The following is a 19,089-nucleotide window of genomic DNA, read 5'->3' as shown; positions in this document are numbered from 1 at the left end:
ATAACTTTGACTAAATTTAAAATCGAGTCTATTAACGATAGAATACATTGTTTCCCGAATCGCAGAAGCAGTAGCGCGGTTCTCACTATCGACATCTGGCTAGCTCTCGAGAAATGTTGTAAGAAAATTTGATCAGCAGCACCTCTAACGGGTGTCATAGTAACTATTTTGGCAGTACATTTTAAATGTCAAACTCTCGTATCGACTGTAGAGAATCGCGCTGCAGTTTCATGTACACATGAAATAATGTTTTTTGCTATTCCTATACAGCAGAAACAAAGAAAAGGACTAATTTCATAATCAAGTTAATAAAACATGAATTTAATAACTCCCAATTGAAAAGAGAGTACATTAAAAAATCCACTTTTCATATTGCAGAGACTCAAAGGACCTAAACAGTGTCTTTATTTGCAGACATTAAAACTTTACACAATAATACATTTAGCTGGCCTTTACAAAGTTACAAACGAACCAAAGTTTCTTCATGTTTATTGTATATCAGCTGTGTATTTTTCCCGACAGAACATTGGACTGTTTCGCTTTTGTAAACGAAAGTAGCAGTTCTACAGTTTATTTGTCATTAATTTACAGTTTCACTCTGATTTTGGATATTTATTACGTTTATATTGAAATTGATTTGCTGTTTCTGTTGCTATGTTTAGAATGAAAGATAATGGACGTCTATTTTGATGTTTCGATAAATATTTTACTGTTAACTTTGATATTCGGTCTTTATTACAACATCATAATTTATGAGAATTGAAGTCAAACTTTTTATATTTTTCGATTCTGTTTATTCTACTTCTGTAAATAAAAAGTGTATTTCATATAATTACCTAATAATAATGAGCAGTGATAGCAGAGTGGTCTAAACTTGTACCTTTCACGCAGGTGGTCGTTGATTCAATCTAGAAGCATCACACACTCGCACACTCACAAATGACTCTTCGACTTGTATTAAAAATAAAGACTCAAGGCATCATTGCCGCTCTCTTATTTCGGGAATATTGTAATTCAAACAATGCAAAAATTCTTGTTATGCTCTTCCCAGCTCGTTTCATAGAAAATCTAAATATAATGATAATGTAAGAAGTACTTATAGTTATCCCAGCGACATTACACTAACTTTTCCACTTTGTGAGGTTTGAGCTGCAATCGAAGTTTTTTATCCAAAGGTGTATTTTAGAATTAAAGTTCCTGAACCTGTTATTTTCTAGGAAAATATACTTTGATGTTTTTTCCTTTTTAGGGTTCCGTATACAAAGGGTAAGAACGAAGCCTATATTATCAGGGCTCCTTACCTACAGGGTAAAAACGGGAAGTTAATGTTGAGACTTTGCTGCCTGCCTGTCACCAGACTGTATCCCATGAACCGTGGTAGTTAGACAGTTAAAATCTTCATAGTTGATTATTTTTTGTTGCCACTTGATCAATATTTAAGAAGGCCATAGAACAAACATGATATTTTTACCGCTTTTGTAAATAATGATACGGAACCCTTGGTGCGCTAGTATAACTCGCACTTGTCCGGTTTTAATATCCAGGTGGCTGTAACGTCGGAAATTATGTAGAACCAAGCACCAATTAGTGCGGTGTTTAATACTTTAAAGCTAGTTGTAGTAGAATTAAAAAGTTTAAAAGCACCTTCTGTCTTAAATAATGAGTTGAAAGCAGGAATATTGCTTGAATAAAGTTGAATCCCTGATGTTTTGAACTTTGAATCGAATAACAAGAACTTTTTGTTTTGTAGAGTTCTTCTACAAATGGTATTTGTAAAAGAGCTATTTCTATTTTAAAAGAGAATTACACATTTTACCATTCCACATAATATTATTTTGAAACTACCTTGCAATTACCTACATCTAAAAAAATCTTAACTAGATTAACTGTATCTAGTATTGGATATTGGTACCAAAAGCCGACAAAAGTACGAACATGTTTTTTAAAGAAAGCATCCTCATTATTCTATTAATCCTTAAGTGTTGAATGTGTTGATATAACATAATACACTACTATTTCGCGCAAACATGTTAAGTCTTCGGTAGTATAGTGGTCAGTATCCCCGCCTGTCACGCGGGAGACCGGGGTTCGATTCCCCGCCGGAGAGATTCTTTTTGTCAATTATTTCTCACTCAATCAAATCTCGAAGAAAAAATATTTCAGTCGTACAAAAAAATGCTAGTTTTTAGTTATTCTTACTTTTGAATAAAGTTTTTAAAACTTATTTTACTAATTGAATCGTGATTCAGTTGTCAATTAATTAAGAGTTACAAAATTAAGAATTAATGGAGTTTCTATAAAAACGTTTTGATTTTTATTACAAACGCATTTAGTTCGTAAGTTAGTAAATTAGTTAAAGTTGCCTCTCATTGGGTCTTTTGATAAATAATATTAAAGTTTGAACCAAAATTGCCTATTCAGAATAATATTTTACATCTTTTCTTAAAGTTGATTTAATTTAGACTATTTGACGATTTAACACAAAATACCAAATTAAGGTGGCCTTACAAATGCACTCCTTATAAAATGCAGGAATTTTAAAACTGAATAAATAGCTACAAAGACCATAAGACCATACCGTATTTGTAAAGATACCCATGGAGAGTATTATTCCCTTGGTTATTTTTCGAGTTTACCAACTCTTCTTTTCCTGTACAATTTGTTCTGTTACGGAATGAGCTCATGTGCAAACTCTTTCCGATAACACTGTATCCTTTCTTAAACACCTTACTCTTTGAAAATCAATTCGCCAGTCTACTAAGTTTTTAGCATTGCCTTATTGATGTTAACAGCAAAATTAATTGACCTGCCAATAGTACCTACCAAGCATGCGTTAAGAAAGAATATCATTATAATTATTTTATGTATCAAGACATCATTCACGTTGCATCTTCATTAAAAAGCACATTTTCCTTGTAACAAAATGAATTTTTAAATTACTATGAACCGCTGAAACCACTTTAGAGAATATTACCTTAATTTTAGAAAAGAATTTTGATGGTGAAAAGAATTCGGCCAGCTATTTTCTTTATTATCATAGATTAGACAGGATCGACCCAAATACAGAAGTAAATTCTTTATTTGTTTTGTTTTTAAGTAATAAAATAAAACAACGTATACATAGCTAAAGGAACAATAAACAAATTAGTAAGGAGTAAACCTTTTTTTATCTGTTGCTATAATCTTCGTGGTTGCAACAAGAAAGAAATACACATTTCCAAATAAGTTGTCAGGTTAGTGTCTTATGGTAAATTTCGCTCCCATACATGTTATAACAATATATCGCTGGTTTGCGAGAACATCGACGTAATTCAAAATTCTGTCAAAATGAATTCTTTATGCCAAACAATCATAAATCTTTAATATTTTATCGTGAACAGAGATGCAACGCCAATTTCGATTTAATGTTAGATATTTATGTTTTTTAAATATTGGCCTGCATGATTTTTCATAGTCTAAACCGAGATTTATGATTGTTTGGCATAAAGAACTCATTTTGACAGAATTTTGAATTACGTCGATGTTCTCGCAAACCAGCGATATGTGAAATATTTTTTTCTCCTAGCCTTTACTATTCTTTCATTGTAGTGCAGAGGTTCCCCCAAAATCCTCCATTGGTCACAACACTCGACCATAACTTGTGAACCATAAGTCGACTGTAGTTAAATAAATATATTATGTACTCGGGGCACCTGATGATATATTTATGTAAGTACAGATAAAGAGACATCCTAAATCCAAATTTTAGGTCACGCACAAAACTAGGCCAAACTAAAGGAGTATTTTAATATTTTTGAAAAGTTTTGACTTGTGAAATCCGCGAGCAGAGATCTTAGCGCAGATATCATAAAACCGGGAGGAGTTCGCTAACTTTACGGACTTATCTGTACGATTTAAGGGCACCCACCAGATTTATTCTAAAACCTTCGGCTGTGCCTTCGGTGTGAAAAGTTTGATCGTATTTTCTTTTATTTACTTTTTATTTACGTATTTTATTTTTTGTGTTAAAGTTTCACACAAAGTGGGTAATAAAACATACGTAGCACTGTCCATTTGGTAATCTGAGAGCAGAAACTCTAATCATTTATGTCTTTAAAATGGACTATACGGATTTCTAAACTGTAGTAGAGAAAGACTAAGAACGCGACGGCACTCGTAAGAGATCATCTACTATCATAGACTTGATTTTTAATCCATAACGTACAAAAACATCTTAAATGAGAACTTTATTTTGATCCAACTCTAATTAATCTTCAGACGTCATTATAAAAATAACTAACTTATTAAAACTGAATAGTAAAATATTTATGATTTATTATAAACACTCTTAATTTTGCTAAAATTATAATAAAAATCATATCGTATTCACGTTTTAGCATAATAAAAAAAACTGGTCTTCATACATTTATTATTATTTTTAAATAAACTGAGATAACCTTGAATCTAATCACAACGAAATTCGTCAGAGTTCAAGCACGTTCTTAAAATAAAAGTGCTATTAAACTATCGATAATTATTAAATAATATGGAAGGAATAAAGCACACACAATTTCATAAACATAATTACATAAATCTAAAGGAAATATTCAAGGTGAAACTAGAAATAAAAATGTACAGCCACATTATTTCAACAGTTTTTGTTATTTTACTCATAAATCATTGTTTAACTGAAGATTATGATATAAATGTTAATAAAATTGACCACGATAAAATTGACCACGATAGTATGGTTGAAGAGTATTTAGGTGGTATGACGGAGGACGATATGAAGAATGTAATACAAAGTTGGGCAAGAATACAAGCGAATGCTTCTGAATACGGATTGACGATGTTTATCAGGTAATCCTTCTTTTTAAAGACAATGTGTTTTACATAGATATCATAAATTACTGTATACAAGAGACATACACTTTCAAAACAATAGTTCTGAATATCGGTAATTATTGTTTAAGCCCACATTTGAAGCAAGTGTACAAACTGACCATTATAAAAACTAACCTATTAAAAGTTAAAAAATTTGACGATCGCTCTTTTTAAATCTACGTTCAGATAATTTTAATCAAAGTAAAATAAGGCTTCAATTAAATCCCGTTGTATCCATATAGTGGACACGTCTTTGTGTTGCATGCTTTAATTTTAAAAGTGACCAAGCTGATAGTCAATAATAATTAATTTATAAATAAACGTAATAAATTCAATTCTTGTTGTAGATTATTCAAAAAAATACCTGAAATAAAACTAATGTACAAAAGATTCATAAATTCAGATGCTACTGAAGAAGAAATGGCTAACAATGTAAGATTTCGTAAGCATATTGACAATGTCATGAAATCTTGGACGCAAACTGTGGCGAACATGGAAAATAGCGATGATTTACTGTCAACAATCATTGATATAGCTGAACATCATCAACATAGAGGAACGAGAAGAGTTCATTTATTGGTAAGAATTGAATTGAAATATTTATATTTTCCTTAAATTAATATCAAAGGCCACTGTGGGGCGGTAGGGTATACTACTGCAGGTTACGAGGACTCAGGCAAAGAGCTGGTGTATTTTATAAAACTTATACACTTGTGAATATTTCTCTTTAGTACTGTAGTATAGTATTTCTCATGGAACTGTGATCTTGTGAATTAAAAAACGTGATACAAAATTCCGTGTTAGAGAATTTATTATACCCTTATAATTTTGGATTATTCTGGGCTACTATTTGAGACAACATTCAAAACTAATAATGATTGGTCAAGGTTCTTTTAAATTAAATTAGACATTAAATTCTGTTACAGGCATTCAAGAACGAAATCCTAAATTTGCTGAAAGACGATTTAAAATACAGCGACGACATCTGCAAATCGTGGAGGAAATTCTTTTTTACTATTTATTTTTATGTATTTTCTGTAGTAGAAAAGTAAGTTACAAAAATAATCCTAAAAATGGCCTCTGCTATGCTATTGATACCTCGCCTTACGACGCAACAATTGACTATACAAGCTATCTTAGGACCTATCAACATCTGCTAGGTGGTTTACAAGTTGAAGTTGTCGCCATGGCTGAAACCGGTCAGGGAGAGTAGCGTATTACAACGCAGTGTCCATCAAAAATAAAATAAAATGTCTACGTGCATAGTAACAATAACAAATTATCATATAAATTGATTTAAAAATAGAAATCTGAGATTACGTGATTCAAAATGTCAGTATACTCCACCGGTTGACCAATTGACCTCCACTAAATCAAAACATAAACAAAAATAATTTGTTTGATAATAATAAAAAGGTGCGAAATTGTAAATTATCATTATTGAAACATTTATCAGGTTATAATTACTGCGCGTAGACGTAAATAACGACCGGAATAATATTTATCGTCGAATGTAAATGAATTTAAACAGCGCTTTTCGCGTGTAATGCGTTTTATTTGATATATTTCTCGAATGTTCTTTTATTGTCTGACTAGTTTATACACGCAATATTTGGAAATTTTATTATTATTTTAATGAATAATTGTATTATATTTGATTAAATGAAGCATAAAATATGTAAATAATGAATGTATATAGAGCAATTTAAAATAAATAACTTTTAATGTGTTTAAAGAAGTTCGCAGTACTCGTAATAGATGGCGTTACTAGTACTTGTGGTACTAAGGTAAGCTTGAAATCGTGACTGAAAACCTTGACCGTCAATTTGAGTGTTATTATAAACACTGGTTGTTAGTAATATTGTTTGTGGCTTGGTATCCGAATTCTAGTTTCAGAAATTAACGCGAAGGAAGCGAAGTCATGGTGATTTAAGTATTTATGTACGAACCTGTGACCTCCCGATTAGGTACATAGCGATGCCTCAACCAATAGCTGTAGCCACCTAATAAATTTCTCTATAATCTAAATATGACATCTATTAGTAAATCTACCACTACAATGAACACTCTCTTGGCACTACACTATGATACACTGCAACCACAATAAGTTGGCAGGAGAAATGAGCAATTAATAAGTGTGGCGAGATTTTGATATACGTGTCCAGTTTAACTGATGGCGTTTGTTAATTGTTGTATTTCTACTATTACAAAAAGGGGTAGTAGTGGAAATACAAGAGGTATAAACGTAGCTAGTAAGAAAGTGAAATCGAAGGCACGATCTCTCAACCGCAAGTTGTTAGGAATCTGAACCTTGGACTTGCAGCGACTTACGGTAATACTACACGTACTCACACTGAATCAGTTGCCAGTGTTGCCACATACATGAAATTTCGTTGGAACTGATACACGTTCTTACTATCATAACCCACCTGTGGAAAAACGGATATTTTGTTTTATAGGCAGATGCGTCAAATTTGTTTGCTAGTGGATTTTCAATTTTTCAAGCCAGCTATTCAGGAATAATCATAATTAATGTCGTGAATAGCATCTAAGATTTAAAAGTAAAAGTCCCATAACATTAAGTCCAGCAAATATCTTTAAACGTATTTTAAAAAACCTGGCCATAAATCCATTCGCAACACACCATATCACTTTCGTGCGACACTAACCGACTTTAAAGTATTCCGGAATCTAAAACTATTTTAGGAAGCGGAGTGCTATTTAAAACTGGAGTAAAACGAATAACGTGAAAAATTCAGTCGTACTTCACAGGATTAGGTAAATGGTTCGAGAGATGCATGAGCACACACTCAGGGTGGCTGTTCAACCTGATTTACGTAGACTGTGTGTAAAAGAACAAATTCCGAACAAGCTGCCGTATTGGGAAGGTTTTAATAGGTTTGGTATGCATTCTGAATAAATATAAACCTAAATTGTCACCGTCAATTTAAGCTAAATTTGATGTTTTTAAGCATGAAAACTTGTAAAATTGGCCAATACCTACCGACCGCATGCTTAAGCGACATTTACAAAAAAAAAAACTAGCCGTTTTGAAGGTAGCGACATCTCTATTAATATATATCAGAACCACTCCTGAATCCTAAACCGCGCTGCCAAGACGCGCTTAAGACGATTAAGCCGAGCAATTCATTTCAATAAATCTCTAAAAGATAATTAGTCTCTTTGTCCCACCAATAACATACATAATGGTTGTGTCTCTTGTAGAACTGGGTGATAATATAATTAATATTTTTCATCAAATGAAAATGTATATTTCCAGAAATTTTAATCATTATTTATCAACTAAAAAATATTACTAAGTAGCAATCAATCAGGAGTAAAATATTCTTGTTTACTTCAATTTATGCACTAGAAATTATATTTCTAAGAACCGTAGTACTCTGAAGTACCTTTATTTTCTTAAATCGCGACGGCATTTGTGTCAATTTGCCAAGAACCTTTGAGAAAAAACAAATAGCATTTTATTATTTATTGCAGGGAATTTAATGCATACAACCAAATAAATAAATAATGAATAATTTATTTGTGTTCCATTCCAATAAGTTAAATAAAAATATTGAAGATTATCCAAATTGAACTTACGGTCATCGACCTCATTCACATATAGTTAATTAAATTCAAATATTACTACAACAACTCCTTTAAATTGTGTGCCGCAAAACATAAACTTGTCTCCTTTTTTGGCCACTAGGAAACTCGGCCATTCTACTGATTTATATTATTACATCGGCTGTAATTGCTATTAAAGCAAATTGCAAGCGAGGCAAACTTTATCTTCAATAAATAGCATGTGTTTGTCCTGTAAATGTAGTTGGAACTGTGTGGGAATAATGTTTGTAAAGCATTTATTCTTACCCGAGAGAGTTGGAAAAATACTGGCAGATTTAAAAGACAATAGTATCGCGAGTTGTTGCTACAGATGTAAATATTCAGACCATTAGTTCAGTCAGTTGGCATTTGCTGCAAAATTTTGTGGTTCTTTTTTAGTTCTTTATAGGGAGATTGAGTCACTTATAGCGGTGGGTAGCAATTATCAACTAAAAGACCGTGGCAATAATGTTACTGTGCTGACAGGATTTGCTCTAGGGACACAAATAGAAGCAAGTTTTCTAGGTAGCTTTATTAAAGTGGCTTAAGTAAATAATATCCCGATGATGTGGCGCCTATGCAAGCCACGTTACACAAACGAATAAAATATTCTGAAGATATTGAGTTTAATTTAACTTTGCCTCTAAATTTGGTAATTTAAATCATATCTTGATGAAGTCATTAGGAAATGCAGCTAAAATTATTATTTGTCAAGGTCATTAAAATATCAGCCCGTTAGTTTGAGTAGAAGACAAAGTTGTTCAAGCCCTCAAGTCCTGACATGGCTTAAACCAGATAAATAAATAACTTAAGTCAACGCTTTAAGTTAGTTAATCATACTTCTCATCAAGTCTTATTTTCATTAAACATAATTATATCCTATCTCAAACACATTGAAATTCCTACAATACATCGTACTAATTACCACTTCCTCGCCAGTTTATTTTAAATTTATACCTACATTGTATACCCGTTCGTTTGTAATTGCAGTAAAGACATGTTTATGCCTGCTTCGTGGTTCATAAACCTTGTAAATTGAGAATTGGCTTCCATTAACAGCTTATATATACTACCTGTCCAATTCGGAATTTCATATGTTTAATTTTTCAACTGGTGTTACGATAGGTTTATTTCATTTTCAACACTAGGATACGACTTTTATGTGTGATATCTGATTACAAGGTCCCAGTTCGAATCCCGGGCATGAGCAAGGTGTATGGAGACGTGCTCGAGTCTGGAATTGTTGTTTTTTAATTAGCATAGAAACTAGTTGAGATAATATGTGTATATTTCATATCATTGCACTTTCTTAATACTTACTTTAAAAATCGGATAAGTAATATTAATAATTGAAAAAAAAAACAAATAAAAATAATATCAGAAATAACATTTAATTTCACAAATAATAAATATATGTATCTCCGTAGGTTTTTTGAACAACAGTCGGTACAATAACAAAAACAATGGAAAATCCGAATCAAGTTTAACTGTCTAGTCCGAAATGTGCATAAATATATGATGAAACATATAGTTGAATAGACTCTTCCAAGAATCCAAAATCTCCTTATTGTGCTTGAGGTCTACCTCCAGGATTTCGAGAATCACTTCTTCTAGCACCTTAAAAGGGAAATACGTAGTGATTATAAAACAACTTTGAAGTAAATTTACTAGTAGTAAATTAGTAAATTCTGTTAAAGTTAACAAAATAATGTGAATATGACAATGTGACAATTACAAATAAAAAATGTGACAATTTATAGTACAACAAATCTGCAACCAGTTCGAAAGTGAGTAGATTTGTGATAAATGTTTGTGTCTGAGCCTGGTTGTTAATTTATTTATATAAGTATGTTAATCGGGTATTTGTTTACCATAATACGAGATCTACTTAGTTTGGAATCTAATGACCACTTTGTGTATTTGATTTTGCCTATTATTGACATCAAATATATTTTGCGATTTACCAAAAAATGCCTTCTCTTAATTCCCAACCCATTATGAAATTCTCCAACCCATTCCATTGCTGATACAAACGCATCCGTATCTTGTACATCGTTAATTGAAGCATCTAATGTATTCATGATCTTGTTTATGTGTTTTCGAAATTTTGTATTTTTTGCCATTTCTTCTTCTGTGGCATCAGGAGCAACAGTCCTTTTGAAGAAAGCTTTTGTTTCTGGGTCTTTAGCAAACATCCTAGAAAATAAAGAAAATATTAAATCTGTTTTTTGCTACTTTTCGATCGATTCCAGTGCAGTCTAGAACTAGAACTCTAATGAAACTACAACGAAACTCGAAATAACATTGTTTCAATCACACTGTTATTCGTTCTGAGGGGAAATCGCAATGTTATATGCGCGATAACCATGACCACCTTAGCCACTGTCATTTCCCATTAGTTTATGGTGATTTATATTGGTACTCATGGACTTATATTATAAGTAGCCTTTTACATAATAATGAGACAAACGCAGGAATAATATACGAAATGCCGTACTGAGGGGCCTTTACTCTGCAATGGGTTGAAATGGGCTGAATAAATAGATTTTGGGGCTTGGGCTGAATCATAGAAAGTTTGTTTTAACATTTAAATGATAATTTGAGAGTGATCAAACAAATAAAAGCAGTAAAGGCTTTATTATCAACATATAAAATTAAATTAAGCTTAACAACTTACCTGGTGAATATAAGGAATCCATTTTCGGCGGAGTTTTTGTTAATATTTGCCCAAGTACTTTGTACATTCTTCACCTCTGTTTTAGACAGAACATTTGTAACTTTATCATCACAATTAACGACATATAAACCAAAATTCCCAATGAGAAAGATCACTAAAAACATTTTTGATAATACTCGAAGACGATGCATTTTTACTTTTGAAATGTTTATTCCTAATATGTCAATATTTTGCTTGAGATCAAAAAATTGTTCTTAATGTATTGTTATACGAGTTTATTCCTATAGAATGATTAGGCACGACTATTATGATTTTACGAGGCGATTTTAAGATGTGTTTTTCCTTGACCTATTAAACCAGTTATGATGTTTGTTAATAATTAATACTAAAAATAAAATATCGCTTCCAACGATGAAGCTTCTACTTGTTAATACGTATTATGGTTTACCGGTTTTATGCACATAATTTAAGTCAAAGTATTTTTTTTTTGTTAGCCCTTTATGTGTCCCACTGCTGGGCAAAGGCCTCTCCTCTATTCTCTAGTCAAAGTAATATGGAAGAAATTGGTTGAAATGTATATTATAATCGAAGAAGTAGAAACAAGTATGTGAAGCCTAACTTATTTCACATTTTACAATGCTAGAGAGTGTACCTATTGGCATCCACCTCATATAATACTTATTTATACCTGTGCTGCATATTAATATGCAAAAGTCTGTCTGTCTCTCCGTTTATAACACTTTCGCGGGCAAACTATTTTACCCATAAAAAAAAGTTATTGTAGTTTAGTTGATTGCTCGGGGTCAAACATCGGCTCTAGTTCTACTGCTCCCATTCTATCTAAATTGCGCTTAAATAAACATTTTTCAATACAATCAAGAAACAATAAACCAAAGAATGAGAAGCTAAGACAATAACAAACACATTTTCTATTCTTCACCCGGAACTGAAACTAAAAGTACAAAACAAAATCTTTGTCAAAGAGAACGATGTAATTACACCTTATTGTCTGCGGTGCCAGTCGATTGTTCGATACTAGTGATTAAAATAAAATTGTCTTTTATATATCAAACACTCACATATGAAATTAAACTCTATATCGTTAACGTTAAGGTTGATATTGCAATGTTGTTGATCGCACTCGATGAATGCAAGAATTACTCGGACAGAACAGCAGGATGCAATTAATGCAATTGATTAAAGTTGTAAGTGGTAGGTAGGACAGTGGGCTTTAAACGTGAGTGCTTTTTAAAATGGCAGGGCTTTTCGATAAATATTATGATGGGGATTTATTTACTTACTGAAATAACTGACCGGTTTAACAAGTATTAAAGGTAAATAATATTACTCGCGATTTCTGGGAAAGGCATTGAGGTATTGATATTGACTTTCAACACGTTGTCTGGTTACGGTTGATAAATGAACAATAGAATGTAAAAGTAGTAGCTAAATATTCCATTTGCTGGGTTTCAAATAGTACCTGGTTATTTGTGTGTAAAGAAAATACAATTACTGACCATTGATAAAAAGAACTCGTAAAAACCTCAGTCTCATTATTTGACATTTGAAGTTCCAGCATGTCGTAGTCTATATTCTTCTAGCTAGTTATTAGGCTAAAGATGCAACAGTAAAAGTAAATATTTTAATCTTCACTCGATGTTTAAAAGTCTTAGTGCATAATAAACTTGCAAATCTTAAATTCGCTGAAACTACGTACTTTACGCAAACAGTTTTAAACTTAATTTTCACCGTGTTAAAAATATTTTACTACTTGGTTTTTAGCGTTGGAACTAAAATAGGCAAGTTTTATGGGAACAAAGATGTAGAAGACTGGAAAATACGCTATTTTTTTTCAAAATGGAGTTTACGAATGCAAGTCGCGCAAAAAAAAATGTTAATCAATGAACTTCTTTCCAGTACAGTATTAGAAACTCAGTCTTCGTGCTTACCTACTTACTTAATTAAAAGTAGACTAGAACATGTTCAATTGTTATTGGTAGTCCTTACTTTGAGAGCAATGATTTTTTGTTCATTAATACATCACTTTTACACCATTGATCATTTAGTTTCAATACAAACTCTAAACAAACTATAACCACTTTGAACTAACAACTATTTAAATCATAAAGAAAAATATTCACAATTCTGAATCATTTCATTGTTTTACATCTTAGCTTCTTTACCAACAAGGTTGCAGACTCAGAGGTAATTGTATGACAAACGATATCCCCCTGTACCTGGCTTTATTAGTAGCCACAAGTTTTTTTTTATATTTAACGTCAGTTTGCTGCAGATTGTGCTCGTTTACATCGATAATGATGTCAAATACAAAGTCTGTAGCCCGATTCTCTACTACTATCGAGTATCGAAAACCAGTTAGCTATCGAAAAATGTTGTACGTATAAAAATCTGATCAGCGCCTTTAGCGGAGGTTGTAGAAACATTACAGGCAGTGCAATTGAAATGTCAAACACTCGATACTCGATAGTTCCAATTGCAAAAAATCGTGCGACAACTGATCAAATGTTACCGGAACAAATAAACGTCAATGTGTGTTCTATTTTAATCTTTCATAATAAACATTAACTAGTGGTATGGACCTAATATACATAGGGGCGATTTTGCACCACTATCGGCTTACGGTCACCGGTATAGATATTGAAACATTTGTATAAAAATTTTGATCAGCGCCTCTAGCGGAAGCCTCTAGGAACTATTTTTACAGTTCATTTTATATTATGTCAAACCGGCAATGCTTAATAGTACCGTCCTTAGAAAATTGCACTACTGTATGTCACCACATAATCAGCTAATCAGCTATGATAATAACATTGTGAACGGAAAATGAGCACAAAACTTGAACTAAATTACTCATAATTTTCCTATTCAAAAATCTTAAGCTTCCACTAAAATTTATGCCCAGTTTTTTGCGTTCATAATTAAATTATTACACGAACCGCCCCTTAGATGTTGTAGGAGGCCAAATTGTAATTGTAACTTTAATAACACTTCTTTTGTCATATTTTTCGTAAAAACTGTTGGACAATCAATTTGAAGACTTACTTTAAATAAAAATGAGATAGTTTTCACAACGGGCAGACGGTCACAATTTACTTTTTGATTTTCTACTCACTTATTCAAATAAAACAAATCACTGGCCGTATTAAATTAGTTTTATTTTGCTTATACATAATACACTTCACATAGATTTTTCTTTTTAAATTCCTCTAACAAACTTTCATCAAGCATTCGATTCACAATATTCGAAACTCTACAATCATACGGTGCGTTAACGTGATCAGATTTTAAGTTGAATACTTTGACTGGCTGCCGTGAATACTTTGACAAATCATAGTCTTCGGCGAGATTTTCTGCTTGTAAATTATTGGTTCCCTTCATAAGAACTATCTCAGATTTGAGTTTCATATCAGGTTTATACTCTTTTGCTAATTTAATCCTATTGTACGCAGATTCTAGCAAATTCCTCTGATGTTCGTACGAATAATGCACTTGGCCTTTTAGCCTGCTCATACAAATTTCAACTTTATGTACCCAGTTTTCAGCTTTTTCTAAATCTTTTATCAATTCAGGGCTTTTGTTTTCAGTCATCAAATAGTACATGTGGGCTAATAAGTTATTTTGTAATTGACTCTCAGTGAGATTGCTGAAGCATGTATCGAGTTGCATTTTCAAAACATCTGGACTACTGTCTAAGCAATACACAACTCCAGTTTGACCTGAAAACATAAAAAAAATACTTATATTCCTTTTGTTATTTAGTTTATACCTTTGAGATAAATTCTGTTTAAATGAATTTCTATATTTTATTTTATTTAATTTTCTAAGTAACAAAATATTAAATGTCTCACCTTCATTTTCTAAAAGTCTTGCTAGTTCCAATGCAACATTCACTCCAAAAGAATAGCCCAGAATATAAAACTTTTCATGTGCCATGACGTTTGATTTCATATGCTGTAAAAGTCAAAAATTCATTGACAAACAGATTTAAGTAAACAAAAATAATTTAAATCATTTAATGATTTACTACCTTCAATAGTATTCTTGCCATATTAGATATACTATCACAAATTAAATCTGGACCCAATTGCAAAGTAGCTGCTAAAATTTTTAACCTTTCTGCAGCCGATGTGAAGATTTCATGATAGCCTTCAAAACCTGGTAGCATTATTAAATGGTTTTCGGAACGATCAATATATCCTTCACTCTAAAAAAAAGAGAAAATTATTAATATCGATTCAGAGAAGAAGATAAATTAAAGAAGAAAAAAAGATTTAACAGAAAAACTATGTTACTATAGATAATATTAATGTTTCATATAAAATTTACCTCAAAATGTGCTTCTTGTGTATTCATCGATATCCATGTATCAATGGCTGCAACTTCATCTTGTTCGATTTTACTATAGAATGTGTTGAGACCTGCACAAAAACAAGTATACTTCTTATTATTAAAACTCGAAATAAATATATTTAATGCATCACTAGGAATTACTAACTTACCAAGACTGCTCTGTTCGTTTGAACTTATTTCGTCACTAACATCATTATTTTTATGGAATACAACTACATTATTGTAATTCTGCTTTAAGCCTATATGCATGGCGTTAAATAGTTTTGACACTATTGGCAATTTCTCATTCGTGAATACATCTCCATTGTCAGTTTTCTGAAAATTACAAAAATATTCAGAAATTGAAAACAATATAATTAGTACATAATATATTACATAAGCATTATTGTTACCTTTTTGTGAGTTAATGATTTAAGAACGAGGCCTGGTAATCCAATATCTCTTCGTGCTTTACAAATTTTTTCACATGCCGAAATTGCGTATTCGCTGCCTAAGGTTTGTGATGACATGGATACTATGACAAAATGCCTGCAAGCAAATTAAAATTGGGAAATAATATATCGTCTTTTTCATCCTATATTTCATTACCAAAGTGCATATCTGTCCCAGTAAGACTTGTTTCAGAAGCTCTATTAATCTGTTTTCGCTCACCTCTGTTTCAATAAAGATGTAAGACCACCCATTCCCGAAAAATAAGATTTACTAAAAATACTCACTGAAGTTGATTACAATAACTTCTTGATGCAACATCCAAATTAGCAGCAACTACGACGTTTTCCAAAAAAGTTGATTTTAAAACATGCTGCTCATTTTCTTTGTAGTTCCCTTTTTCTCCGTACTCTTGAACCAAGTAAATACCAGTAACTGTCCCCAAATTTTGAGCCGCTTGTATCAGTCTATGACAATCTTCTTTGGTATTTAGGGGCTCAGAATGTATTTCTATTGCGACGTCATAGTTTTGCCAGTACCTGCAAACAAAAAGTCATGTCATCGATTATACGTATGTTTGTTTGTTACTCATTCAAGCAAAAATCTAAATGAGTTTTTTATACAATTTAGTACACTAATAACCTGTAACGCGAATTATTTTTTTACCTCGGGAAATCTTTTCGCGCGATCTGAATCACGGGTAGAAAACTAGTAATATTTTTTTTATAGAATCCACTCTTCATCTCCACATTGGTGGTTATCAGCAAGTTCAAAGTTAAAGTATACTTACCCAGCTTTAGTGTATAAGTACGTAATGTTGTCATTCGATTTAACATGTACAGTTATATTGGTTGCATCGTTTTTAATCAAATGGTCTACCAGCTCAATTCCTGTAATGCCTTCGTCACATATTACGATATGAGAGCCTTTTGAAAACGATAACCTGAAATAAACGTAAAAAATACAAATTTCTCTTAAAATTAACCCCTCTTTAATTATTTTAAAGTTTAACAATATAAACCTTTAAATGTGTAGCTACATATTCATGGGTCAGAATTTTATTGATTACATTTTATAGCCCAAGGAATTAACACTTACAAACGAAAATCTAATATATTTACCTCATAACACGAATTTACATTTTTCATGTACCAAAATCTATGTAAAATCGTAAAATATTTACCTTGGTAAAGCGTTTACGTTGGGAGAAAGTGATTTTAAGCCGTCCATTTGTATAAGAGCTCTTCCTCTATGTCTAAAGGTTGATACAAGCTGGAATGCTCGGGATATTTCCAGTGGTGAATACACAATTCGGCTCAGTGGTCGCACTACTCCATTTGCAATACCATCAGACACAAGAATTTGTAGAATCTTTAAAGTAAAGGGTTTGTACTTGCAAACATTTGTGTAATGTTTATTAAAAATAGCAGAAACACAAATATGCTGGGAGAATTAGTATTCATACATTTTCTGCATACTTTGTATTCGTTTAACGCAAAGAAAATTAAATTAGTGAAATGCAGTCAGGGGTTCTTTAGCACAAAATCAACAATATTTGTATCAGTTGCATATTTGAATAAAAATTACCTTTCGGTCGCAATAATTTTCTGGTTTAAAGATCGAAGCAACATTCACTGCTAGATATTGTCGTGCTCTTACTAAGTAGCACATACCGAAATCTCTATTTTCATGCGAATCATAGTCACTCACATCTATGAACCGGCCGTTAAACCCAACTAATTTCAGTCCAGCCTGTAAAAGAATGTCACTGGATATTGTAGAGTCAACAAACAAAAATAATAAGATATTATTACTAAGAATACGCTTTAAAGTTAAAGACTCGCGTGGACATCTCAAGTATCCCAGTATCGTTCCAGCTCGTCTGTGCACAAACCACGGCCAACCACCATCACTGCGAGTAACGTCAGCGGAGTACGACGCCACATGTAGGGGGATTTGGGCATGCAAAAAAGTATTGGGAGAATTTACCCACTATTTCTAAAGCCCAAGAAGTTTACTTACCTCCCGTACATTTCCATTACTACAATTAATAACGATATTACATCCTTCATTTTTTGTCGCTTCCTTCACTTTTGTATAGAACATGTCGTGTCGGGAGTAAGAAATATTTTCATCTGCAAAAATATTTAAACATAGTACTGAAGAAATTAGGATATCCTTCTTACTATTGTATCAAACAGTTCCATACCTTTAAGCTTTGGAAAAAGTCTGAGCAAAAACTTTTTCTTCTTCACATCGCTTACTGTCGTGAAAACAGTACAATCATAACTAAGACATACAGATATAACAGCTTGACCTAATGCTCCGGCTCCACCTGTTACGAACACGGTTTCTTTCCTTTCAATCCTACCTTTTATGACCTGCAAAATAATAATAAGATGTGTAGAAAGAGTTCAATCGATTTTTTTCGCGTATAAACCGCGATGTTTTACGTACCAAACATAAATACGCGTGAATATACGGCAGAGGTACTGTAGCAGCATCTTCTAAGTTCCAATGTCTTGGTACCGGCCAAATTAGTGCTGAATCGGCCTCTATAGAAGAAGCTACGGAACCGCTAGATATCAAACCCATCACTTTTTGACCACTGTAAAAAGTATCAATGAGAGTTATATTTACTTTGATTTTTTTACGTCATCATCATACGGAAAATGTCAACCTTACTTCATATCTGTGCCACTAAAGTCCATTCCAAATGATAATTCATCATTTTTAACTTCTCCAAATGCTTTTTGACAATCTTTTGCCGATATACCTGCATAGCTGATCTGAACAATGACATAAATTATGTAGTCTATACTATAAAACTCATTCATAATACATATGTTATTAATAACTTTCATTTTATCGCACCTTACCTTAATTTTATTCTTTCGAGACTCTGGTTTCTCCATCCATGTAAAACTATTCACACTTTTGCGATGTGTATTTTTTAGAAAAACACATGTTTTTGGGATAGATGTAGATTTTATCATATAAATGTAGCTGCCCCACAATCCCTTTGGATATAAAATGGTAATTATATTACACAAAATACGATAGATTAGACTATTATTAAAAGCAAAACGTGGGTGTATTTTATACATCACTGTCTAAGCCCTCGGTTACAGTAGGCAAGA

General features: G+C 32.2%; 2 protein-coding genes, 1 long non-coding RNA gene and 1 other non-coding gene across 4 annotated transcripts; 2 read left to right on the top strand and 2 right to left on the bottom strand.

The window, feature by feature from the left end:
• Positions 1-2,035: 2,035 nt before the first annotated feature.
• On the top strand, positions 2,036-2,107 carry TRNAD-GUC (transfer RNA aspartic acid (anticodon GUC)). Its single transcript has one exon. It is a non-coding gene; the product is annotated as a tRNA-Asp (tRNA).
• Positions 2,108-4,556: 2,449 nt separating this feature from the next.
• On the top strand, positions 4,557-6,451 carry LOC142977077 (cytoglobin-2-like). The gene is made up of 3 exons (XM_076120775.1): positions 4,557-4,839; positions 5,211-5,442; positions 5,790-6,451. Exons 1-3 carry the CDS (start codon positions 4,610-4,612, stop codon positions 5,913-5,915), a joined length of 588 nt encoding a protein of 195 aa, XP_075976890.1. The 5' UTR covers positions 4,557-4,609; the 3' UTR covers positions 5,916-6,451.
• Positions 6,452-9,844: 3,393 nt separating this feature from the next.
• On the bottom strand, positions 9,845-11,421 carry LOC142977078 (neuroglobin-like). The gene is made up of 3 exons (XM_076120776.1): positions 11,150-11,421; positions 10,437-10,668; positions 9,845-10,089 (listed from the first exon to the last, which is right to left on the bottom strand). The coding sequence occupies exons 1-3, from the start codon at positions 11,338-11,340 to the stop codon at positions 9,964-9,966; spliced, it is 549 nt and encodes a 182-aa protein (XP_075976891.1). The 5' UTR covers positions 11,341-11,421; the 3' UTR covers positions 9,845-9,963.
• A 5,809-nt stretch (positions 11,422-17,230) lies between these two features.
• LOC142977079 (uncharacterized) lies at positions 17,231-18,027 on the bottom strand. Its single transcript, XR_012959688.1, has 3 exons — positions 17,972-18,027; positions 17,537-17,701; positions 17,231-17,320 (listed from the first exon to the last, which is right to left on the bottom strand). It is a non-coding gene; the product is annotated as an uncharacterized LOC142977079 (long non-coding RNA).
• Between the last annotated feature and the right edge of the window lie 1,062 nt (positions 18,028-19,089).

Source organism: Anticarsia gemmatalis, chromosome 12, assembly GCF_050436995.1.
Source record: "Anticarsia gemmatalis isolate Benzon Research Colony breed Stoneville strain chromosome 12, ilAntGemm2 primary, whole genome shotgun sequence".
NCBI classification, from domain to species: Eukaryota; Metazoa; Arthropoda; class Insecta; order Lepidoptera; family Erebidae; genus Anticarsia; species Anticarsia gemmatalis.
The sequence above is the reverse complement of the archived record's forward strand: the minus strand, read 5'-3'. Positions and strand labels throughout refer to the sequence as shown.